Source organism: Coccomyxa subellipsoidea (assembly GCF_000258705.1).
Source record: "Coccomyxa subellipsoidea C-169, whole genome shotgun sequence".
Lineage (NCBI taxonomy): Eukaryota > Viridiplantae > Chlorophyta > Trebouxiophyceae > Coccomyxaceae > Coccomyxa > Coccomyxa subellipsoidea.
In genome coordinates this window covers 1,708,403-1,733,078 of record NW_005178037.1, presented here as the reverse complement: position 1 = coordinate 1,733,078, position 24,676 = coordinate 1,708,403, and the positions used below count along the sequence as shown (strand labels likewise).

Sequence of the window (24,676 nt, the reverse complement as noted above, 5' to 3'; positions counted from 1 at the left end):
GAGTTGCATGCATGCACGACTGAATGCTGTAGAGACAGCATCGGATGGGACTAGTCAGGTTTTCTTCCTGTCCTATTTAATGTCATTGCTTGTTTAGGAAAATTGTCAGAGAGAGATAAAGGCCTGAAAAGCACCACACCGTGGAAGCAAAAGACGGGCGCCGCTGTGCGCCATTATTCTGGACTGATACCTAGCACCACTCCTCTCATGTATTTAATTGGATTCATGCACCTGAACATCAAATATTCATAGCTGGACTGTATGATCGAATGAATCATGTCACATTTGCAATTTGCTTATTCGAAGATCTTACTTACTAGGGCAGCTATTCAATAACCCAGATCACACTCCTGTACTTTTTGGTTTCTCACTTGTCTCGCATCCTATACGCAGATATCAGCATGTCTCCTGTACTGTCAGACATTGTTACTCTGGCCACACCGGAACATTCTGTCTGTCTTGTATTCACAGCGCAGGCGCGTTACCAGGGCTCAGTAGAATGTCGTCGTATGGCTTGTTCTGAGTGGCCTTCACAAAGTTGGTGGACGTCATCACTGTGCAGTCAAAGCTCGACTCAGCCACTCACATCGGCATTAGCCATCATGGGCTCTCGGCTCCAAAGGATTGCATGCATGCGACTAGAAACACAAATTTTTATGCCAAATTCCAGAATCATGCGAAAAGAGACATGAACATCTGTACCGATAGACAGAAAAACTCACCGCAGACCTGGTAGAAGATCCTGGCAGCCTGGCCCCTGTTCATCTTGGAGGTCAGGGCAAAGAGGGACAGCACGGGCGGGCCACCCTCCTGCCTCTCGGCTTCAGAGAAATGCTTCTGCAGGATCCTGCACGCACTCATCCTTTCGATGCCAGCTCAAGCTCTCAGTCACATGCTAGCACTCAGACTGCTTCCAGGGATTGCATCAAGTGCAGCGAAAGAGCATACTTCATCATTGTCAGAGAGTGCTGATTGATGGAGTCCGCGGGTGCCAGCTGGGTCTGTAACTCAGTCGCCTCCATTAGAGAGCCGCCCAGCGCCTGGAACTGGGTCAGATACCCTGAACACATAAAGTGCATCACATGTCAAAAGACAGCTCACAAACACAAAAGTGACAGGAGCTCCTCTTCATGCATCATTTTGGCGCAATGTATCAAGATGCACGGCAGGACCTGAACAGTCCCTACACAGCTCCGAAGAGGCAGCGGCATGTATGAAGAAGCAAAGCAAGATGCATGCATGCATGCAGAGACATGCCTGAGATTTGCAGATCACACCTGGGCCAGGCAGGTCTTCATCCTCCTCTGGCAGGGGCTGCAGCAGGTCGTCAAAGTTGCCGCCATCCATAGAAAAGCTCCCTAGGCCAGGAGTGTCCTCCCGCACATCAGACAGGCGGTGCTCCACAGAACTGCGCACCAAAAAAAGACATTGCCCCTCAGAATTCACCGAATGCCACTCGCATAGTAATTGGTAGTGCAGAAGTCGGTGTGGGTTCCAGCTATGTGTAGATGTTCAGGCGAGTTACCTGTCTGGGAATCCTGGGCTGTGCATGGAGGGAGGCCGACCGCGAGTTGAAGAGCCAGGGCGGCTGCGACGCGCCAGGATGCTGGCCAGACCTGCACGAATCCATCATGACCAGAAATGTTAGGGACTAATTTATCAGACAGCCCGCCTTCTTTATTCTTCCCTCTTGGTACGACACCAAGTCTGTGCACTGCATGCAGCATGCAGACTGAGCAAAATACAGTCCTATGAAATCCAGAAGCAAAATTGCAAAGGTGAATGCGGCACCTGAGTGCTTGGAGGAGCTTGGGGTCAGGCCCAGCTGCTTCTGCAGCTGCTGCGCTGCCGCAGAGCCAGGCGTCTCCAGAGCTGCACGCAGCCTGTCCACAAGAACCTCACTTTGAAGAAGTCTTAGCATGTCAGCTACAGCAGGCTTGCCTCAGCATCTCCAGCATGTGGTCTCCATCAGGAGCGTCGTACAAACAGCGCCCAATGGACACAGGTGCAGCAACACACTGAGGCAAGCTTAAGCTGCAAGATGGTGGTTGGAAGAATGCAAGTTTTTGTCTTTCTCATCTCTCTCTGAGGGGATCACTCACTGCTCGATGGGCAGCCCTTCCTCCTCTGCCATGGCCTGCAGCTCCTCCTCTGTGGGCATGTCTGGCACAGCCTCCCCCTGCACGCCCTCATCCGCGTAGTAATGATCGGCATACGCCGGGTCTTCAGACTGCGCGTCCAGCCCATCAATTTGCATCTCGAAGAAGTCATCCTCCAGGTGGCGCTGAGGCTCTGCCCTGCGCCTGGGGCTCTGTGCTGTCCTGGCAGCCTGCGGCGGTGTGGAGGGCAGTTCTGCCACGGCACACAGCAACGTTCGTCACTCCTTGGATCCACAAGAGCGTTATTTAAAGCTTTCAGCAAATACAAAAATGCAAGTCAAGACGAAATGCGGCAAAGGAGGGTGAGGCTCAAGTTAATATACCTTTGTCAATGCTTGCGGCAGGGCCAGCGATCAGGTGTCTTTTGAACAGGCACATCAGCTGTGAGGGTATCGTCAGAGAAAACTGCACCAGAACTGCATCTGCGCCACCATGCAGCAGGCGCTGGCGCTTAGGGCGCTCTGTCACAAGGTCTGCACGGAAAAGTGTCCAGTCCCGATACACCTGCACATGTGTTGATTCGCTGTTACTGTGTAGCTGCTCATGTTAGACATGCAGCTATATCCTCCTGTTATGTATTTCAGCTTTACAAGATGTGCCATGATTTGAGTCTGGATCTCATGTGGTAGCATGCAAGATGCCAGCGAGTCACCTTGCGGTCGATCAGGAGGCCTTCCGGAGCATCCATGATTGCTGCTGCATGCCGCTTCTTCTTCTTTGCCTGTTACAACAAACAAAAGCAACTTTCCAAAAAATCAGGTGTGGGTCAGCTTCATTGTCAAGAAAACAAAGAGCAGATCTTTTGCAATCATTCAGGCACATGTGCAAATTGCATACCTGGGCAGCATGCTGCACTTCCGGTCCTGCAAGTGGGCTTGCATGCATCATTTCTCCTGCTGCATATTCATCCATCTGCTCCATATCCATCTCGCCCCCTGGTGCTGGTGGGGTCAGGGGTGCGGGAGGGGCAATGATAGGGTCTCCTTGGCTGTCCACCTGCTTGTCTGAGTGCATGTCTGCTTGAGCAGCTGCCTCTGCCTGCATCTGCAGCTCTGCTGCCACATCCGGCATCTCGATGTCCATCTCCAGCATGTCAAAGCGCTCTGGCTGGTCCCTGCATGCATGCAAAGCCATGATAACATGCATGCCCCCACCCACCTCAGGTTCTTTCATGCTAGCCATGAGCACGAGCTGATCATCAGTTATCAAATGACGCATGAGGAGGCAGCATCTCTGCATGCATGCAGGCATGGGCAGTCTGCCGCACATGTTCAAGCCGGCATTAAAGTCAATGTCCGGAACACTCGGAGCTGACAGGTCCATGGCAAAGCTTGATGAGCCGTTGGTTAGCGCTGCATCTCCGTAGCTGTCGCCTGGTTCATCCAGGGTTGGCATCACAAAGAGATCATCGCCGAGTGCCTGGCCAAACCACATCACTCAATTGGGAGCAACAGAAGACAGGAGCAAACAATACTCAACAGAAAACAGAATCAGCAGGGCTCCTGGCATCCATGCATGCAGCCATGCATGGACCCATAATGCTGTGCAGGTATACCGCATGGCCGGCAGGGAACATGTCATCGTCTGTCAGGGCTTCATTGATCAGCTTCACATTGTAGATGTCCTCGTCTCTGCCAGCAAAGTTGATGTCTTGCAGCGTGATTCGCTCTGGCCTGCAAGCGAGCATTTCAGCATCTTGCAAGAGGGCTTCAAGAGTGACAGAACAGAAATGGGCCCGTCCTTTCAGACGGCTTATGCAAAGTTACAAACCACAACCCAAGAATGGCCTTGCCTGGCCCTCATCCTGTCTTTGTCCAGCACCGTATTCACTTGCTGCGTGGTCAAAGCTTGGACCCTCCTCTGCAGGAAGCACATGGTTAAATGAGAAATGAAAGCCTGCTGCCCACTTCATGTGCCCATGCGATGGACAAATGCACGAATGCCACAACCTTATAGTTAACAGTCAGATGTGTGACGCACCATGGTCTCGTTGCAGTCGTCTGAGAAAGGAATTGCCAAGTGCATACACAGATTAATCAGACGGCAGCTTGAACAAGTGAACGTACTGAGAAGACCCAAGAAGAGCATAGACATTGCGAGATGCACCCAGGATCGTTCAGCAGATTGAGAGAACACTTGCATGACAATCAGCTTACCTAGCAGAAAATGTTGCTGCTTGTTGAAAACGATGACGACACCACCTGGATGCAAAACACAGTAATGAGTGCTGGGAGGACTGGAGTTCACTGGCAGCAAAACAAGAAATTGAACTGGAAGGGAGGCAGACTGGTCAGTACCGATCAGAATGCCCTGGAGGCGAAGCGACTGAGGTATGTCGGGCTCCATGATCTTGTTGCTGCAGGCAGATATACATACAGATGCAGGTTCATGCTCTTGAATCTGCATCTCAAAGTGTACCACAGTTGTGACATTCCAGAGACAGCAAGATGATGATTCAAAGGCAAAGGTCACCTACCATGTGTCAATAATGTTCACACCCAGTATCTTTGAACGATTGAGCTTCTTTCCATGTGCTGCTATCCTGCATGCATGAGGTGGAAAATTGCTTTGACAACATCAAGATTAAGCAGAAGCAGGCCACCTGGTGCTTTTAACCTCTGTCTTGCAGGACCAAACTAGTCCTGTGCTTACTCACCATATTGCTCCCAGCGGTGACCGCCTTCCCAAGATTTCTGTCGAGTAAAACATATGGACTGATCACAAGGCCTGCAGAGTCTGCAACTCCTAGACAAAAGAAGGAACAGCAATAGAGTTGTTTGCCGAATGATGCAGCTTCTCCCCTGCACAGACAACGTTCGTTGCGTTCTGAATTATATTTTTTAAGCGTCAAATACAAGGCATGATCATTGGGAGATGGTGCTCCTTGTTGGGCAGGTAGCTTCGAATTGCTTTTCGGCAGGCGAAGGGCGTTCTTGCACGATCAGATCGAGAGCCCACAAGGGGACGATGCAATCCCCACCAGGAAGCAAATCACGTTGCCAATCACCTATCAGCAGAGCAGAGGAGAGACAGGCCAAACGAGGTTTGCAACGCAAATAGGCCACCCACCTTTGCGAGGCGGTTTGTGCAAGGCCTTGACTGTGTCTGCAAGACAAGATTTTGGTGAGCCTTATGCAGGGAATGTAATCCAATGCGCGGCAGCGCTTGCGGTGATGGAGACAAACATTCAAACGACTCGTGTCGCCCATTGCTGGCATGCAAAAGAGGGTTTGGATTTATGTGGTATGCTGGGGATATGTAGGTCTTCAGCTTGCATCCAGTTGATCCTTCCATTGACACAAGAAGTCATCTTTGAAATTCAGACAAATCCAGAGATTCAAATTCAGTAAGATCTGATCGCCTGGCAGCATTTTAAGCAATGGGGCTGTGGCATCAATCAGTCACAGCGGGAGGCCATGCCTGTCTGATCAGCTCACGATCTGGTACTTCCATTGCTAGCCGTTTGGCAAAGTCAGTCAAAGGAACAAAATATGCGTACTTTTCTCATACAAATGTTCGACGGTATCCGAGATCAATCAGGACTTCTGCTGTTCTGTCAGCCTCAACGGTGTCTTGGTCAATTGCTGGATCAACAATGTACTGCGTGCCTCTATTTCTGACGGTAAGGACGGTTCATTCTTCAATAAGCGAGATAATGTTTTCCTCCCTTTTGTATGCTCCCTGATGCTCCATCTTGGTACGCAGATGATCTGTGCCCCCGGCTGGCGGATGACGAGGCGATTGCTGAGCAGTGATCTAATGTTCCTGCCATTGGCAGCTACATACTGCTTCCTGCTATCACAATCTTGGGAGCCTGATACTCTCAGCCTCATTCTGCCTGGGAGCCTCCGTGATGGACTCACAGGTTCTGCAACTCGCCCCCAAAAATTCCTGTTCTTGCACACTCCGGTGCAAAGCCTGCCAGGTCTCAGAATGCCTGCCATTTCAGTGTGCTGCTTGCTTAGTGCAGTGCGAAGTTCGACGTGACTGTGGTGCGTCAGGTGGATTCAATCCTCAATTCTTTCCAAAGCTGGAGGGCATCATGGGCCTCTTCTCACGCACCATAACAGCGGCATCGCTTTGGGTGCATCTGCTGTCCATCAATCTGTACGCTGCTCGCACAGCATACTTGCAAGGTGGGCATCCTGACAGTCCTGCAAGCACCAAAGTTGATGTAGCGTTGTACAAGTGGACCATATTATTGATTTAATGGGTTGATGCTGGTTTGGTGCAGGCTTACAGAATGGTGTCCCAACCAGGCACACTGTGCTGCTGTGCTCAGTGCTTGCACCACTGGGCGTGCTCAGCGCTGCCTTGACTAATTACCTTGTCCAGAGCAAAAGCAGCAGCAGATCCAATGCCACTGTGCCAAATGAAGCTTGAGAGAATCCAATGCTGGCTTGCATCTCAGCGCATTGCTAGCTGAAGTGCCAAGCTCCCAGACCGAATGCACCAGAGATAGACTCCAATCGGCGCAACAGCATATTGAGACTTTTCGGCAGAGCCAGAAGTCGTCAACAGGTGCTTGCATATCCCGTCTTTGGAAATACAATGGCAGTGATTGTCGCACTCTGCAGGCTGTTTTACTATGGCCATACCTAGTCTCCTGGCGAACAGCATGTGCCATTGCATCACAAATCTAAGTAAAGCATGCTTGTTGCAGGTGCACCTTGAAAAGGAGCAGGCCAAGCAGCATTGTTTGTAAACCTGGTTGTTCTACTGTTGTAAGCCGCCTCAGGCATGGTGGCCTGATGCCATCCTGGCTGTCCTCGTGAGCAGCTCACATGGCCCAGCCTGACAGGCCCTGTGCCGGTGATGGTGATCAATCTGTTCTAAATCAGAATCTGGGATGAGCTCTGTGAGTCCAGAGCAGAATCCACGCAAGTGCCTGCTGTCCCAGCTAAAGTGGTCATCCGTGTCATTTCGGACTGGCGCGGGACTTCCGATATTAAATGAAAATGCTTCACTCTGAGAGTTTGATCAGATGCAATTTGGTCAGCCGCTGAACACTGTTTAATATGCAACCCATTGCTGTCACTTCAAATCATTGTTTGTACTCCTTCAAAAGCTGGAGCTAAGAAGCAGGCATGGCAGAACTCGCAGAACTGCAACTAGCTGGGCCGCGGGCCCGGGGCCACTAGCCACATACGCGTGCCTGGCAGCACTTCCTGGAGGGGCCCTTTATGTACTGTGAATTTTTTTTTAATGTTCGAAATTGAACGAAAGCGACACAAGAACATGTGCATCACTCTTAGGCATGTCAGTATCGATGGCAGGAAGAACTTTTAGCCAATTTGGGTCATGCCACAGGTTTGTCGAGCTAGAAAACCCCCCTAAAACCTACCAAGATAAAGAGAGGGAATGTATTAAATAGCATGTACATGAGAGCACCGTGCACCTTATTTTCTTACATCTCAAAGTCATATTTTCTGAGCCTATGCAAGCTGTACAGGCCCTAGGGAGTCCTATGGAGATATTATAACTGTTCTGTAAACACTTTGTACTGTCGTTTACCCCCGAGGAGTTGTCATCACTTCAAGCCCAATAGGTGTAGGTGTCTATGGAGGGTGCCACGGCTGGCTCAAGCGAACCTGCTGGTCTTAGTAGTACTGAGCAGAATGAAGAGATAACTGAAGCCATTCCTGAGACGGATAATGGCGATGGACCTGATGCCAACCCATCCGCAAATACAACTAAACGCAAACGCCGGACAAATGAGGAGATATCGCTGCAGGGTATCATCGCCTCCAAGAAAAGGAGGAATGAAGAAGAGAAAAACGGGCTAAAAATTGTGATGGATAAGCTCGTCCACATACACAGGTGCCTGCCTCTGCCTGCAGGACATCTTATTATATTCCTCAGCCCACAGCTGACAGCCTTTGCTAAATTTGAATTGATTTGCAGGACCTGCGGCTTAGATTTCATGCTGGTCACTGTGAACACCAGTAATGATATAAAGAGCAGAGCCAGCAAGGGGCTGGCAGGGCTTGCCGGCCCCAACTGGCTGAACATAGAGGAGGTGTTGCCCGCCTTCCAAGTTCAGGCGAAGATGCAGGTGTGAAATGCTCTAACTCGATTCATCATGATGTGAAAGTATGGCTCTCCTGCACTGCTACTGGAAACTCTGTCTGACCCATCACTGTGTAGGTGCGATTGGCAGAGCAGGCCCAGCGCTTCAAAGATCAGACGTTTGAGCAATTGGAGAAGTTAGTGCAAATCAAAGTGTTGGAGGAATTCTTGGATGTGGCCATCAAGGGCAGAAAAGGGAAGCTGCCTTACAACAGCCTGCCAGATCATGACAGCGTGGTGAGAATTGCGCCGTGGTTCCCTGCTGATGTTGCATACAAGCGGCCTCGTGAGATGGAGCCTGTAGAATCAGCAGAGGTTTTCAAAGCCATCATGGAGCATGCAGCCCAGCCAGCCAATGATTTGCTCTTGAAGCGCCTGACCGCAAAGGTGGGCAGTCTTGGGTTTGACCCGCTCGCCCAGCAGGCAATCCTTGCTGCAATGCGACGTTTCAACGGCTCAGTGGGCAATGATGAGGTGCAGCAGGACGTTGCAGGTGAGATTCACTGACCCTCAAGAAGAGTCAAACTTCCTACATAAACTTTATATTTTCTACACAAGTGACACCGACACCTGTAGGTGCCATGCACCCGATTCAGTTGAGTCGTAGCTTAGCTCCCTTGTTGCAGGTGATGCTAGTGCGCCTGGAGTTGTGAAGGTGGATGGACAGTGGCTGCTGGACGGAGAGGGCACAACACAGGGAGGCATCAAACAATGCCAAGTCAGCCTACTACCACAGGCAGAGCATAACAAGATGTATGTGCGGGACGGCACTATCACTTTGTGCAAAACCACAATAGCCCTGCATGACCTGCACAACGCTGTGCACGCTGCTGGAGGTATTGCTGTGGTAAGTCACGCTTGAGGCTGTTGCTCTCAATTCTTACAGTTGACCCATTTTGAGATATGTGAATGGGCTTCACTGAATGAAGCTTGCTCTGTAGGTCAAGAAGATCAATCCAATTGGAAAGAAGAAGAAAAAATTGAGGGTGGCCTTAGGTATCAATCAGGACAATTTCCGTTTCAAGGCAATCTTGGAAGCTTACCGCAAGTACATAACACCCTTACTGGTGCCAGGCACTGGCAAAGGTGATCAGCACTCTCTTTATCACGCCCCTGTGAGGGATTGGCTGTGTCCCTTACTGACTTTTGCAAAAATGCTGGTCAGTGCAAAAATAAGTTTGTGGCTCAGAATAGTTCTTTCATCTCACATCTGGTGTGGTTGGGCTCAGTGAGCAGTGAGGGGACCCCAGATGCCACAGCAAGTGGTGAGGATGCTCAGCTCAGCGCTGGGGCTGTGCCGGACGGCGGTGCAGATGTCGCTGAGGGTGGAGCTGCCAGTGAGCTTGCGGCCAGCGGGGGCTGTCAAGGCAGAGATCTGCCTGTTCCGAGCGACAGTCCAGCGGATGGGGCTGGCGCCGCCGCAGATCTTGGGAGCGATGCGGGTGTGCAGGTCAGTGGTGGAACCGGGGTTGCCACAGAAGGCGGGGATGGCGTTGCTGGGGACCCTGATGCAGCGGCCTGCTCAATGGAGGAGCGCAGCACCGTCAGGCAGCTGAGGCAGAGTGCGCCCCTAATAAAAGCAGAGCACGAACTTGACAGCGAGCTTGTTGAAGCATATTATCTTGTTCACGTACCAAGAATGCATGCATTACTCCATGTGCGCAAGAAATGAGGTGCCTTGTGCCTCTGGCAGGGCGCGTTGGGTCTGCGCTTCCTGCTGGAGATTGCGCTGCAATAGAAGGCGTGCCTGCTCCTCCTCGCCCAGCTGCTTATGGCAGCACCACTCGGCGTGGGGCACGGCTGGCAGGTGACTATTCTCTTGGTTGAGTTGACTGAATTTATGCATCTCTCAGCAAGAAAAGCATACTGCACATTCAAGCATCTATATCAGACCATGACCAGTATTATATCTCAGACGTCTCAAAATGCGCTCTGGGGATATCAGGGGGGGCAAGGATTCAGCAGACTTGCGGCCAAGCAGCATCAACGGGGGGACCTGCTGAGACCGCCACCATACCTGTCAGGCGCGTGCACTGGGCTGATGCGGCGCATGACAGCACAGGTAGCAGTCTTCCCGATGTCCTTCTCATCACCATATACACATACACATTTCAAGAGAATCACTGAAGTAGCCTGTCGCTGGAGCAATTTATAGCGTGTGTACATTGTCAAGTGAAGATGTTCCAGCTCTCAGTGATTGCAAAGTTCTTGTGCGTTCCAGGTGACGTGGCTCGGCTGGGCAACTTCCCTGGCAGGGTATGCACTGCCTCCCCTGCCACACCAGGCACCATGGCAGCTGCACATGTCCTGTCAATGGAACTGCCTGCCGGAGTTGCACCTGCAAGGAAGTCCAAGCGTCCCCACAAGCCATCCACTAGAATCACGGCTGTGGCCTACGGCCCATGAGTGTGGCGTTCTCATTGCAATAAAGGCAATAAGCTTGCGGTGTAATAGTGCATTTGAAAAGAATGATCTACACTCGTAGTCACAGGATAGCCAAAGGAAGCCAAGAATCTAAACATCAGGTTGATTGCGGCAAGAATTTGTGGCCGTGACAATGAGCATATTTCATTCTATAAAATCCACCAGATACTTTGCCATGATCATTCTGATGTAGAATGAAACTGCCAGTGCAACAGAGTTCTTGACAGTCAACAACCAACCATAGAATAAACTCATGCCATACGTGAAGATCAGGAACAGGCACAGGCATCATTTTATGACCAGCTGAGACAAAAGCCCCATGATGGAAAAAGAAGCTGTTTCCATACACCGTCTACCAAATGTGAATGTGTTCCTCAAGGAATCTGTTCTCACAAATGTATACAAATTGAAAATGGATTGGGTTTGAATGTGAGCATGTCCACATGCCATAGTGCCTATCAAGGTGAAGTGCATGCACACTTTGAGAATAATGTACATGTGGCGCCCTGATTCATGGAGAATCATATGCATGCATGTGACCGAAAACATATTTATATATATCCTGAGTGTGACAACGGCAAAACTAAAATCTGTAGAGATCACAACAATGATCTCATTTTGAACCACCATGGCCTGTTGCAAATATAGTAGTTAATACAGGTCGACACTCTTCATGGGCCTAATGACACATGCATTTTAGGATGATCATACATTTAGGCCTTTGGACGGCCGCCGCCACCAGCACTGACCGGCGGTGGTGATTGCTTCTAGCTTGTTGAGGCGGTATAAGAAATATCTCAGATATCTCAAGAAAGTAATCTGCTGCATGTAAGCACATTGCGTGCGAGCCATCCCTAGGAATCTATTCTTCTCTTCCGCTAGCGGGGAGTTGACAAAATCCTTGTACTCCCCTGTTCACATGCACAGCAGAAGTTGAGCATGGAGTCTCGATCAAATTCCTAATCGTCATCAAATATCTGTAAATTTGGAATCACATTTGACTCTCTGCACATACATAGATGCTGACTTTGCTTTGGAGAATTATAGCACATGCTAAGCACACAAGACATGCATGCCAGGATTCAATGGCCTTAGGGCTCCAAAGAAGCTGCTTCAGCTATGTAGAATGCGGCGCAATGTCGTCTGGGGAGTGTGACAACATTTGACTCACCGGTGTTGTACCCTACTGAGCAGTGCTTGTGGCCTTGCCAGTGGGTCTCGTCAATGTACACTTCCATCTCCTTGAAGTGCTGTGGCTCACGGTTGAGGATGTAGTTGTGCACGTTGCATCCATTGTCAAAGCAGAAGCGCCGCGGCGCTGACGGAAACCTCGTGTACAATGCCTCAAAGATTGTGCGAGGTGACTCAGCATCCCCCATTACCACGAAGAGGTTGCACTTGCGGCACTCTAGGCACCAAAAGAACTGGCAGCCAGGCACCAGCTTCTTTGTCTGCCGCTGATGCTTTGTGCACGTGGGCACGGTGCCGAAACTGCGGCCGTCAGCAGCGTACGCGCGCAGGGGCCTGTACACATCTGAGCCTCCATGAGTCGTGTGCTGCCACTCAGTTGGACCCAGACCACTCCAGCTCCCAGTGCGCAGAAATGTCTCTGCCCGCGTCCAAGTGAGAGGGTTGGTAGTCGTGGTTGCCATCCTGCTGGCTCGACGCAGATTTGCGTTGGCGCGGTGCTGGTCGCCCCCCTGGCGGGTGGGGACTGACTGCCATGTTTGAGGCTCTGCCTCCACGAACGCCTGCTTGGCCACCTGCATTCCCAAATGTACTACTTGACAAGGAGTGATGACATGTGCACTGCAGATGTTCATTGCATGCATGCATCCTGATGCCAATCAATGGTGTTGGTGACGGTGGGCTCACAAGGACTGGCTTCTCACATAGATATTTTTTAACTTTGCAGCAATTGCAAAGGCATGTACGCCATGATCAGCAAACAGAGAGAGTTGCTACCCGAGAAACTCACCTTCAGCAGCACCGCAAGGAGGGCAGTCGCATGCGGCGGCATCTCTGCTAGGCCCATGTACTGCTTGATGAAGGCATAAAGATGCGGGCAACGGGCAGCGAGAGGCTTCAGCATTTCCACAGACACTGCCTCAAGGTGGCCATCTGTGATGAGCCCCACCACATCAAAGACTGACGGCTTCACAAGCTGGCAGACTGGAGCGCTCGTGCTCAAGATGTGCAGGAGGGGTTGCTGAGCCTTGAAGGCAAACATGCGCATGCCCATCTCTTCAGCGCCCAGGAACGGCAGCAGAGCTGACTCGGGGGCATCGGCTGGCATCTGCTCCACCTCTGCAGTCAGCCAATCATAGTCCTCCGCATTGATCCCCCCGCCTCCACTCCTGGAAGAGCTGAAGGCGTGCAACACGTCACGCAACTTCTTGTTGCGCACAAAAATCCTGTTGCTGAATGTCGACCCCGCCGCCAGGCTGCTGTCCTGTCAGTGACACCCATTGTTCATTTCTGGAATCCTGGGATGATCCTTCACAGACAAGGATTTGTATCACTTAAGTTTGTACCCTTAACACAGGGACTTTTGCAAGGTGGATCTGACTACGAGGATAACAGATGCTTTACAGCAGCGAGCATCACCTGTGCAGCAAGATATGGCGCTTCCAAATGCGCTTGCTCAAGGTGGTAGCCGAGAGTAATTTCATCGGCTGTAACTCCAGAGTCGTGGCCGCAGCCAAACCCACCAGGGCCAGAGTCATAGTCCAGAAACTGCAGCTCAATAAAATTCAGAGTGGCACTCTGAAAGACAGAGCGCAGGTCCATCCACCGGCGCAGAATATCCACACCCACTCCAGCATACCTGATTGCACAGTCACACTGAGAGAGCAGCTTAAACTTACCCTTACATCACAAGGACATTTACTTAATAGATCACAAAGCTTGTCCAGCACTTCACAGCACGAATGGCATGAACAGCAAATCCTGGCGGTGGGGTGCACCTCTGCAGGGTGTCACGCCAGAAAGTGAACCAAGGAGCGCCCCCAACAGATGTCTTGGCTGCCCAGTCATACAGCAGCTCATACCCGAAGGCATGTCTTGCTGACTGCCGCAGAATGGCATGCTCCTTGCCATCTGCGGTCAGCTTTCCAGAGCACTGTGGCGTTCCACAGCGCATGACGGCGAATGATGTTTCCACAGCGGCTGCCAGCAGAAAAACCGTGCATCTCTCAAGAAGCACGTCATCTGCATGCCAGTCACACCGCCCACACATGGGACAGGATGCCATCGTGTCTGGACAACACTCAGCAGGCACACTTGCCCTGCCCGCGCAGCGCTCTGCAAAATACATGCAAACGGTGTCACCTCCAGGAAAATCTGCCTAGCACTGCCACAAGCTACTGTGGGCTATGCTGGATTTGAACCAGCAACCTCACCCTTGTCAGGGTGCGCTCTATCAGCTGAGCTAATAGCCCAAATTATGTGCACACCTGTGATGATGGTGAGAACAGCTTCATCGTCCTCAGACTCTTCTGGGATCTGCTGCTGAGATATGCATGTCAGCCGGAATCGCCCGTTCTCAGTATCCAAGTTCTGCCAAGCCAGTCAGAAATGTCCTCAGGCAAGCTGATGAATGAAAGCAGGCTTACATGCGAGGAGCAAAGATACATACACAAGAGCCAGCGCAATTCTGTCACCTCGTTGATCTTGCGCTCGAATGCCTCAGTGGACAGCCACTCAGCAGCCTCACCATCACCTTCCTCTGATCCTTGAGTCCTCAGTACATGACGGCATTTAGTGCGCTGAGATGGGCATGTTTGGCACTTCTGTCCCTTCACCACCCCCCAATCCCCGAAGCAGTCGCCAGCGCGCACTATAGAGAACCTGTGGCCTCTGCTGTCATGCATGATTGCCTGCTGCTGTGCTGCTGAGTCTGGAACCTGGGCCTGCTGCATCTCCCTTTCCAATGCTTCTGGGCCGCCGACTGTCAGAAGGAGAGCTTTTGCACATGTGCAGAGCGTGGCCTGATCCCCAAAGAGAGCTGCTGCTGGGCAATTTGCAAAGTCTGCCAGCTCATATAGGCTGCCATCGTCTGCTGGGTCCGGACAAGATGGATTCCTGCAGAAGCTGACCAGGTGGTGTTCACCCCCAGCGACTTTCACGAATCGCAATGCAAGAAAACCATACTGCAAGGCTTCAAGGGACCTGCTCTCCAGATCATATTGTGGTGTCAAGAAGTGGGCTTCTCTGCTATCCTGGCTCTTGGTGAGCAGTAGACAATCTTCCCTGTTGCTAAGATATGGAGCTGAGAGATGAAGTGGCATTCTCGTAGCTGATATCCTCAAGATAGTCTCCATGATCGTCATCTGATCTGTCCTGGTTATCTTGCGCTGCTTCAGCTGGCTGTTGCTCTTCGGGCTGGAAGTTGAACCTATCGACTAGAACAAAAGACTGAAAGGTATAGCGCGGCCTCTGGGACCTTCTGGGCATTTTTAGAGGGTGCTGCGAAAGGCGGATGCGTATAATCTACAAGCCTGTGCAGGCGTGCTGAACTGTATGACGAGTGCAAAGGCCAGTCGAGTCGCAGGAGATGGACTAAGTGCTCGTCCTGTGTGGTTACATCACGCAATGCACGCAAAAATCGAGAAATGCGACTTGCAAATTTCCGAGCACGGTGCTCCATATTACGATTACTTTACACTCCCTCCGGACCCCACCGTAGGGCGTTTTACGGTAGGTTTCTAACTGGTTTGTCTGCATGCAGGGTTCCGTAAACATTCGAGTACCTCGGACCGTTCAAAGTCCCACATACATAAACGCGAATATGTTTACACTATCGAAGAGCTTGAATTTGTGACCGATTGGAATTTGCGTGACAGGATTGGTTTTTCAAAAGCAGCGTTAGCATCTTGTGGTCGACTCAAGTCATCAAAAGCATGACGGAGGGAAAGGTACCTTTCACATGCTCAATACTTCCGTGACCTCAAGCGGGACTGACATATGGGCTATTGACATTGTTGTCTCAAAGTTTATTACTTTAATGTCAAAGTTCTATATTTCATCGAATCCGATGGAGTTTCTAGCGTTGACGTGACGAAGAAACCACTGATCTGTGTTCTTCTGTGCAGCCTATTGAGTGCGTTGCCGCGATCGCCTGGGAAGCCGAAAAGCCCTTGGATGTGACCACGGTTATAGTTGCTCCACCCAAGGCTGGTGAAGTTCGCATCAAGGTACGACTCAGGAGGAGATCATCCGTGCTGTTCCTACTTTGTCACCCCACTGCACTCATTTGAGATGTGTTCGAAAAGGCTGATTGCTTCATTTCTTTTCCTGCAGATCGTTGCCACCGCACTTTGCCATACAGATTCTTACACCCTCGACGGACACGGTTCGCCCATCACCCCACAAATCCTAATCGAAACTATTTTGACCTTCAAATTATGAGATCAGGGACAAGGCATTTCCTAACTTCAATATGTGGCTGCAGACCCCGAGGGCCTCTTCCCGTGCATCTTGGGTCATGAGGCGGCAGGAATCGTTGAGAGTGTGGGGGAAGGTGTCACCAGCGTGAAGCCTGGTGACCATGTCATTCCTTGCTACCAGGTAGACCCTTGTCCCTCTCTGCAGTGTCCTGCTTGGCAAGGCGCGCTGGTGCTTGTCTCAAATCTCGAATTACACATTGCTGACCTAGCAGCGCTGGTGCAGGCGTACTGCTCCAAGTGCCCCATGTGCAAGAGCAACAAGACCAACCTCTGCGGCGCTGTGCGCAAGTGGACTGGCAAGGGCGTCATGAAAGCAGACGACGACGTGCGCTTCACGCACAAGGAGAGCGGCAAGAAAATCTACCACTTCGTGCGTACCTTCACCCTGAGCCTACCTCAAGTAGTTTTATGGTTCTTTTCCTCTCTAGATCAGGGGATTGACAGTCTAGTGAAAGAGGAATGCAGACATGAAGGCAGAGCAAGCGCCAGGGAATGCAGAGGAAGAGCTGCCTTGCAGTGTAGAAGCAATGCTTGCAATTTGAAGACACCTCCCCTGCTTATCAGATCGATTCTGGAGGTCACAGTTGGGCTGTGGTGCAGATGGGCACGTCCACCTTCTCAGAGTACACAGTGGTGCACGAGGAGAGCGTGGCAAAGATCGATGAGAAGGCGCCTCTTGAGGTCGTCTGCCTGCTCGGCTGCGGCGTCACCACCGGCATCGGCGCCGTCCTCAACACCGCCAAGGTGCCCACAGAGCATCACACTGGAGCTTTGTGGCTCAAAAGAGTGTCTTTCAGCAGTACATGGCAGAAGTCTAGATCAGCTTGTGGCCAGCCAATCATTAACAAGAAAAGCACTAGCATAGTTGGGGGTTCTGGTGCCCCTTTTTTGATTTATCGCTCAATCAACAGGCTTCGCAATTTGCAATTTGACAATTAGTGGAGCTGCCCTTTCGTGCTTGGTTATTGCATGCTTTATCAGATGTTTAAAATCTGGATGACCTCAATCCACTTTGAGGATCTAAGACCTGGTTTTTGTCACACAGTTCTGACCTGATGTGGGGTGCATGACAGGTGGAGAAGGGCTCCACAGCGGCTGTGTTTGGGCTGGGCACCATCGGTCTGGCGGTAGTGGATGCTCTGAGGGAGGCAGGCGCCAGGCGCATCATTGGCGTGGACACTGATGAGGGCAAGTTCCCCCGCGCCAAGGAGTGGGGCGCCACAGACCTCATCAACCCCAAGAACTATGAGAAGCCCATCCAGGTGGCGCCTCCTCCTTGATTAAGTCCTAGCCTGCTCTGAGTGTGGATGCACTTCTAGAGAGCGAGCCAGGGTGATCTGTTCGTCCTTTGCAGCCTGGTTTAACATGCTCGCTTTCCAGCTTGTACAGGCTCTGACAGTAGCTTTTGGTACTGTTCCCCTATCTGCTGCACGTGTTCGAAGCAGGCTACCGCGGCATAACAAGAACTTGATCATGTTGGTCATGACATAATGGCCTGTCATTTGCGAGACAGATGGCGATGTTGGGAGTGGCTGTGCAGGATGTAATTGTGGAGATGACAGATGACGATGGAGTGGGAGGCGTGGACTACTCATTCGAGTGCATCGGCAATGTGCAGGTGCATAGCAACCCTATTTGACTCCAAAGGTTTCCCAGACTGCCCTTGTCAAAGTGCTTGTGTCAAAGCTGCCGAATGTTGGGCTGAAAGGACCCGGAACCATATCATGGGCAAGAGAAGTATGAATCTTGTCTGCAGCATCACTGTGATGAGCAGTACGGCGTTGGCTTTCAGGTGATGCGCGCTGCGCTGGAGTGCTGTCACAAGGGCTGGGGCCAGTCTATCGTCATTGGGGTGGCAGCATCAGGCAAGGAGATCAGCACACGGCCCTTCCAGCTCGTCACAGGTCTCCCTCTTGCAGCTCACGCTCATTACCAGTGATCATTTTTTGACGCCCCTGCTTGCATATTGAAGAAAGAAGAATGCAGACATCAAGGCAGAGCGAGCGCCAGACCATAGGAGAAAGGGCTGCCTCGCAAGTGCAGTCATGCAGCAGCAATCCAATGAGCAAGAACGATAAAATATTCCCCTAGGCCCAGGAGCACTATCTTTTGTGATAACGTCCTACGGCACATACTCTTGAGCTAAGATTGAGCGTTTCTGCAGGCCGCGTTTGGAGGGGGACTGCCTTTGGCGGGTACAAGTCGCGCGTGGATGTGCCAAAGCTGGTGGATGGATACATGGAGGGCAAGTTCAGGGTGGCAGAGTACATCACCCACAAGCTCAAGCTGACAGAGATCAACCAGGCCTTCGACCTGCTGCATGCCGGCAAGGCCCTACGCGTGGTCATGTCCACTGATGGGTAGATGCAGGGGTTACCTGCTAATCTGAAGGGGGTGGGAGAAAATTAGCAGAACATAGTACGAACGAGTGATAGCCTGCCTAGTAGATTGCCAGAAGTGAGCCAAGGATAATAGGCTGCAGTGGACTTGACAGCCACAGAGCATGTTACCTGGATCGTGGCACGAATGGTTTTGTGGGCGCTGAAGCGTACAGATTCAGTTCAGAAATGCATAGGACAGTTCTTCCAGGTGCTGACATCATATTGAAGTGAAGCAGCTTCACTGCATGTATTTCTGTGTTTGTAATTCTGCCTCTGTGGGTTCCTCAATGAGTTCAACTTCCTGCCCTTCTTCTGGCTCAGGACTCAGCTGCCATCCGCTGTCTTCCAGCATGCTGAACATTTTCTCAAACGCCTCCAGATAGATGCCCTCTAGATTCACCATCTGTTTGGGCAGAATATGCTCTGTCATCTTGTACAAGACATAGATGAAGGTGGCGCCTGCCACATTATTCCTGTCACTGAAGTACTGCCCAAAGCGGCTGAGCTCGTCCCTGTAATCCAGAAGTCTTCCCGTCTCCTCACGCAACATGTATCGGAGTCCCTTGTTACACACCTGTAGCAGATTATCAGGACACTCCTCAGTCAAGTGCACAGTTCCTCATCATATCAAGACTACACCAGGACACTTATGTTACATTTGTGCATTTGCAACAGGTGCACCAGGGGTCTCATGCGAGCATGCAAATTCAGTCAGATACCTCATTGACTGCTGTCTGCAATTCGGGATCTTCTTCATCAGCCAGATCATCAGCTTGAGCCAATTGTGCCCACTCTTCCGCAATCTGCAGATCCATTCCAGCAGCTTACATGAAGGACTCCCAAAGCACAGTTAGTAGAAGCTTGCCTGCTCAATCCAATCATCAACAGTCGGTTTCTCATGCTAACCTCCGCCTTTTTCCTAGCCCTGATGGCCGTATTGCATTTTGAACTCCTCAGAGCATTGGTTTGGGGCCTTACAAAGGCCCCTGCAGAACTGAGCGGGCAAGCTTGGCATATTGTACTATTTTGCAGAACTGTCAAACACGAACATGGCACTAGTGCCCTCAACATTTAATCACAATATTGTAAGCATCAATTCATTTAGGTTTTGAAGCAGCGAAAGGGAACGATCCCGAGTAATGGAAATTGTGATCTACTGATTTTCTTCGTTCTCTCAGTCAGTGTTAATGTGCAATTATACTGCGACTGAATGTATTCTATTGAATTTCGTCAATTATTTCGATCTTTAGGCCACTTTTGAGACCTGTGCGATCTGTACCTTGGCACAGGATCAAGGCGCCTGAATAGGCTGCATGTATCCCCCCATTGGATGGGATTTGGCGTTGACGCGTGAGAACTGAATTCGAGGGAAATGATACATGTTCACGCAATAAGAGCACTCCTTAGGTGATACAACGCGAAATTCACTCATGATAATCACTGGTGGCTCAACTCTGGCACTGCCCCCTGGGCCGGCCCGGGCCCGGGACAGGCCGCTGGGGGCTGCTGCGGCAGTCGTACAACTAGATTGGTAAGTACCATAGTACCACGCTGTCTCGGTGCCACGGTGCACGGTATCACACGGTATCAGCAGGTGCCAGTGAACACAGCACCGGAAACTTCAACATGCTGCAGCACTATTATTAGCGGCTGCATGAACATCTCAAGGACCTCACAGACACGCATAAACAACCCCATGAACCCTTTCACTAGCAAGCACTTCAGAGAGGAGATTGCTGCATTCAATATTGCTTGTTATCCCAGGGTACTGCTCAACTCCTACCAGCATCCAGGCTGCACTGCCCATGCACAGCGAGTGACAGCGCAGTTTGATACAGGCAGTTACAAGATTGTCTGAACTCCTTTTCCACAGAGCCACATCGTACGGAGTCACTCACAGTGCTCTTCAGAGACAGCCTGGCAAGTTACATCTACAAACATAGAATCTATTTTGATTTTAAGGTATTTCAGGTATGTCTCCAGGATGAAGCAACTTCTTTATGTATACCTGGAGCAGTGAAAATACTTGCAGTTCAGCAGACCAAATGCTCCACCACCAGAGCTGACAGTCAATGAAACAGCGGACACAGCTCACTCTGGCAGATCAGGTATTTATCTATTTGTTGGCCGTTCACATGATGTCGAGGCCAAGCTGCTCAGCATTGACAATGCTGGGGGAGGCCTGTGGCATCTCCTCCAGGGGCCCCTCCACAAAGCCCAGAATGTCTGGCTTGTTCCACACCGGCTTGTTCTGGAGCCTCATTGCCACATTCGCTGCCGCCAGCGTCGCCTGCACACACATTCAAACTTTGCATCCCGCCTTTCCTGCCGTGCGTCGTTGTTTAGCAGTTCAGGTTGGTACAGTAGATTACCACAGGTCTGTCTGAGGGCTCCAGGGAAGCAGACAGGATCCAGAAAGCAAGAAGAAGAAAAAAATCCTTGCGGCCATGCACACCCAGACATCAGGAGACGCATGATAGTCACCCCCCACATCACTAGTGCTGTCCAAAGCAGATACAAAGCAGTCATAGATGCTGCTCCTCACAGCAACGCGCAAGATGCAAATTGTTTACTTAGGAAAAGGGTCTCAGGAGTGAATTCAGCGCACCATGCCGCTGCAAGTCCCTTTGCACTAAGCTAACGCAAACTGCAAATATTTTCTTTGAGTAAACAGGTCTCGGCAGTGATGTGAGCGCACCATGCCGCTGCGGGTCCAGAGGGAGGCGGAGGCGATGTGGGGCACGATGACCACATTCTCACAGTCCGACAGCCCGGGAGTCATGTTGGGCTCGTCCTCGTACACATCCAGCCCACACCTGCAACATTGCAATTCACATCAGGTGCAAATTTCTTGCACACAGCATGACAGCAACAATCAAGCCTGTTGATTGTGCCAACCCCTGCAGAATTTGAAAACTACAAGGATGCTGCGCTCAATCGCGCACAGTCAAGTTCAGTGTGTACAACGCGATCCATTATTAAACATGTTGCACGCATTGCACTCACACCGCGGGGCAGCCCTTTCTAAGTACCCTGGCGCTCGCTCTGCCTTGATGTCTGCATTCTTCTTCCTCTAACTATGTTGTCTGGCAGTCTAATTCCTCATGCAGATATGAGTAAGATGATGTAGGCAGCCCATTCCCTTGATTGGAGACAGGAGTGAGGTAGAAGAGGAAGGGTGCCTGCTCCCACCTGAAGTTCTCATTGGCCTGCAGGAAGTTGGTGAGGGCGACTTCGTCGATGACCGGCCCGCGCGCGCAGTTGACCAGCACGGCGTCCTTCTTCATCATGTTCAGTCTGTCCTCGTTCAGCAGGTGGTACGTGTTCTCGTCCAGGCTGCAGTGCAGGCTCACCACCTGCAACAGGCACCACATGCATCAAATTCCCTTGCTCTTTCTGAGATCTGCCGTTATTTCACTGTGAACACAACCCTTTGAGTGCAAGCACTGCTACCGCCGCTGCTTGTCTCAAGCCCAGACGCAAGTGGACCCATATGAGGATTGTCCTGCCAGGAAAATGCCACGCAACCAAAAAGCTCATGGTTTGGTGCGGTACAGAAATGAAATTTCAAAGAGCAAGGCAGTCCTCGCTGTCGCTCACTTTGGCCCATGTACCTGCATCTGAAGTTTTTTCCCATTGAATTTACACCGCAAAGGGGACATGGGACGGTGTGCGCACATCAGCGGTCTGGAGCAGCTCCTCAACACTGTCAATCTTGCGGCAGGTGACGGGGGCCTCGCCCTTGGACTCCAGCAGGGCGCTGTAGTCGGCGATGTACTGCTCCAGGAACTTGTTGGGGTAGGGGTCGAAGTACACGATGTTGCACTTGTGCCCCTCCGCCATCATGCGCGCATACGCCGTCCCGATGCGCCCCGCTCCGACGATCCCCACCGTCTTGTGCTGCAGTCGCACCACGCAACTCAGTCAGCACGGCAGCACCTCGGTCAACATTGCAGCACAGCATGCAAACCACCCTCATTCAACAAGCACGTAAAGCACCTTCCAATAGGGCAGAATCCTGTACAGTGTGCTCAAGAGCAACAAAGGAACAGAGATATCCTAGGTAGCTTGCTTCCCATGCTTCAGTCGGGTGAGTGGAACACACAGAGAAAGGTTATTTAGAACGGCACGCAACTTTCCAAATAAGGTCCATTGCGCGGCAGTTGATATTTATTTTACCTTCACGCAAGTCTGTTTTGAGTGCTGACTTGCGGAGCATTATGTATCCTTTGCTCACCTGCAGCAGCTGTCCAACCATGAGGGTGGGCGCCCAGCCAAGGTAGAGGCCCTTGCGCATGAACCTGTCAGCCTCCACCACGCGCCGGGCCGCTGCAAACGTGAGCGACACCGCCAGCTCCGCCGTTGTCTCTGTCAGCACACCTGCAACCCCACAGTGCCTCCCCTCATATGTCATTCTGCAAATGTGGTAATGCTGCAACACAAGCAATAAATTACATATTCCATTAGTCATCCCTGTGGAGAAGAGGCGACGCAGGGGAATTGATGTGAGTAGTCCAGAACATGCAGATGTGTGGGGACAGTGTGCAAATCATTATGAAAATGTGCAACAATCCAGAATCACTCCACTTCTCCTTATGGTCAACATTATCCTGCTCACCAACCCTGTGCCTACAAAGAGGTGAAATGTACTATACGTCCCCAACAGGGCGGAAGGCACAAGAACAGGATCTTGAGCAAAGGCATTGACAGGAGGTGTCAGGAGGCCAGAAAGAGAACTCACCAGGGGTGTTGCCGACTGGGATGCCCGCCTTTGTGGCTGCTTTCACATCCACATTGTTGTATCCCACTGCATAGTTGCTGTAGATGTTGCCGCCCGCTGAACGCAGCTCCTCAAATAAGGACTCGTCCCAGTCCTGTGGCACACAACAAAGACTTGCAAACCTAGAACGTGTAGATTTGGATAAAGAAAGCAATGCTCTGCAGGCTAGAAATGCATCACATGTGAGATTTGATCAGTGTAATGGTTACAAGAGCGCACCTCTGTGAGCTGTCCGATGACGCCGTGGCATTGCCTGCAGCCATCGCTGATGAGGGTCTTTATGGTGTTCTGGCTGAGGATGAAGTCCTCATGCGCGCAGACCTCCACGCGGATGTTTGCCGCAGTCAGAATGTCAATCCACCTCGTCCCTGGGAGATCCTTGGTGACCACCACACGTTTTGTCCCGTTCTCGTTGTGCACCTGCGCAAGGTGAAAGCACATTGGGCTTAATCGAAAAGTAGCCTGTGCGAGAGCACAATCATGAGGACAACGACCTTTCAGAAGAGCGGAAGTGCAGCTGATCTCAGCTAACATAATAATTAGCTGCCATACTAGTGGTCCAACAAAAGAGTAGATGAGCTTCGCGGAATCTGTGGACAGAATGATGAGTGTTCATTCAAAGTGGAGACGTCACTACGACACCCTGTCATCCAAGGCCAGTAATGCCCACATAAGATCTGGAACGCACCATCACTGGGTGACCACCAACAGAAGTTGAGATCGGAGCTGGAGGAGGTGTCGGGCCCCTGGAACAAAATGTACTTCATGTCAAAGATGTACCTCTCCAAGAAAGCATTGGATCGCGCAAATTTGTGCAAAACAGCCTTTGCACGACCACAGGATCACTCATCGACTACTCTCCCAAAGGAGCGCAAGATCCCACCATGCGGCGCTCAGTGGTCCAGTGATGGGAACTACGCCCGAGAGGACGGGCTGATCGTCTTCTGTGGCTGTTGCGCTCGCAAACTTAGCAGTACTGAAACCATTGAGGGTGTGTACTGCACGGCTGAAGCAGGCAGCCACCGCGCCTGTCTCGTGGCTGGGTCCCAAACCGCTTGCTAATCGTCTTAAAGAACCGGAGAGGGCCATTGCCGTGGCTCTCAGCAACTGGTCTATGAAACAAGATTGACTTTCGTGATCAATGGTCGAGAGCAATGGGCCATCCACTTTTACGAAACCTTGGGGGGCTCATGAAGTGGGTCGGGCTGCGGGCTGGGGTCGATACTAATACTGGGAAGGTCGAAAGGGAGCCCAAGAGGGGGGTTGGCTATCTTGCACACCAAGTGATTCCACAGATCTATGCAGGACGGGGTGGAACGCATGCAGTGCATGGCGGGCTCCCCTGTGCAATTATCCTTGAAGCTTCATCACGGTGTATAATAATATAATAAGAATAATAATAATAAGAATCTGGCC

At 51.2% G+C, this 24,676-nt stretch overlaps 6 protein-coding genes and 1 non-coding gene across 7 annotated transcripts; 3 read left to right on the top strand and 4 right to left on the bottom strand.

The window, feature by feature from the left end:
* Positions 1 to 465: 465 nt before the first annotated feature.
* On the bottom strand, positions 466 to 4,505 carry COCSUDRAFT_62698 (hypothetical protein; the record flags this gene model as incomplete). The annotated part of the gene is made up of 13 exons (XM_005648675.1): positions 466 to 554; positions 723 to 847; positions 1,009 to 1,060; positions 1,278 to 1,408; positions 1,526 to 1,616; positions 1,792 to 1,883; positions 2,103 to 2,352; positions 2,483 to 2,663; positions 2,812 to 2,880; positions 2,997 to 3,273; positions 3,427 to 3,578; positions 3,715 to 3,832; positions 4,447 to 4,505. 13 exons carry the CDS (start codon positions 4,503 to 4,505, stop codon positions 466 to 468), a joined length of 1,686 nt encoding a protein of 561 aa, XP_005648732.1.
* A 1,359-nt stretch (positions 4,506 to 5,864) lies between these two features.
* On the top strand, positions 5,865 to 6,542 carry COCSUDRAFT_83684 (hypothetical protein; the record flags this gene model as incomplete). Its single annotated transcript, XM_005648867.1, has 3 exons — positions 5,865 to 6,009; positions 6,161 to 6,295; positions 6,394 to 6,542. The coding sequence occupies 3 exons, from the start codon at positions 5,865 to 5,867 to the stop codon at positions 6,540 to 6,542; spliced, it is 429 nt and encodes a 142-aa protein (XP_005648924.1).
* A 1,540-nt stretch (positions 6,543 to 8,082) lies between these two features.
* COCSUDRAFT_62697 (hypothetical protein) lies at positions 8,083 to 10,634 on the top strand (the record flags this gene model as incomplete). The annotated part of the gene is made up of 7 exons (XM_005648674.1): positions 8,083 to 8,214; positions 8,325 to 8,721; positions 8,855 to 9,064; positions 9,458 to 9,790; positions 9,922 to 10,035; positions 10,174 to 10,290; positions 10,450 to 10,634. The coding sequence occupies 7 exons, from the start codon at positions 8,083 to 8,085 to the stop codon at positions 10,632 to 10,634; spliced, it is 1,488 nt and encodes a 495-aa protein (XP_005648731.1).
* A 588-nt stretch (positions 10,635 to 11,222) lies between these two features.
* Positions 11,223 to 14,572, bottom strand: COCSUDRAFT_65787 (hypothetical protein; the record flags this gene model as incomplete). The annotated part of the gene is made up of 7 exons (XM_005648673.1): positions 11,223 to 11,563; positions 11,824 to 12,415; positions 12,631 to 13,104; positions 13,260 to 13,479; positions 13,619 to 13,862; positions 14,108 to 14,210; positions 14,456 to 14,572. The coding sequence occupies 7 exons, from the start codon at positions 14,570 to 14,572 to the stop codon at positions 11,358 to 11,360; spliced, it is 1,956 nt and encodes a 651-aa protein (XP_005648730.1). The 3' UTR covers positions 11,223 to 11,357.
* COCSUDRAFT_t31 lies at positions 14,021 to 14,092 on the bottom strand. Its single transcript has one exon. It is a non-coding gene; the product is annotated as a tRNA-OTHER (tRNA).
* A 981-nt stretch (positions 14,573 to 15,553) lies between the features above and the next one.
* Positions 15,554 to 19,412, top strand: COCSUDRAFT_53256 (alcohol dehydrogenase; the record flags this gene model as incomplete). Its single annotated transcript, XM_005648672.1, has 12 exons — positions 15,554 to 15,568; positions 15,746 to 15,847; positions 15,954 to 16,005; positions 16,105 to 16,220; positions 16,323 to 16,469; positions 16,700 to 16,843; positions 17,173 to 17,361; positions 17,640 to 17,717; positions 17,892 to 18,003; positions 18,264 to 19,056; positions 19,202 to 19,283; positions 19,387 to 19,412. The coding sequence occupies 10 exons, from the start codon at positions 15,554 to 15,556 to the stop codon at positions 18,461 to 18,463; spliced, it is 1,155 nt and encodes a 384-aa protein (XP_005648729.1). The 3' UTR covers positions 18,464 to 19,056; positions 19,202 to 19,283; positions 19,387 to 19,412.
* Positions 19,413 to 20,311: 899 nt separating this feature from the next.
* On the bottom strand, positions 20,312 to 24,337 carry COCSUDRAFT_23324 (hydroxypyruvate reductase). Its single transcript, XM_005648671.1, has 9 exons — positions 24,144 to 24,337; positions 23,949 to 24,006; positions 23,480 to 23,680; positions 23,222 to 23,354; positions 22,718 to 22,860; positions 22,159 to 22,380; positions 21,673 to 21,836; positions 21,179 to 21,296; positions 20,312 to 20,770 (listed from the first exon to the last, which is right to left on the bottom strand). Exons 2-9 carry the CDS (start codon positions 23,949 to 23,951, stop codon positions 20,612 to 20,614), a joined length of 1,143 nt encoding a protein of 380 aa, XP_005648728.1. The 5' UTR covers positions 23,952 to 24,006; positions 24,144 to 24,337; the 3' UTR covers positions 20,312 to 20,611.
* Between the last annotated feature and the right edge of the window lie 339 nt (positions 24,338 to 24,676).

What these genes read in the sequence shown, in the direction of transcription:
- COCSUDRAFT_23324 (XM_005648671.1), bottom strand. An exon ending in CAGGCCAATGAGAACTTCAG is followed by an intron (nt 21,297 to 21,672) that starts GTGGGAGCAGGC and finishes GCAATGTTGCAG; the next exon opens with GTGTGGGCTGGATGTGTACG. An exon ending in TCTGGACCCGCAGCGGCATG is followed by an intron (nt 20,771 to 21,178) that starts GTGCGCTCACAT and finishes ATGTGTGTGCAG; the next exon opens with GCGACGCTGGCGGCAGCGAA.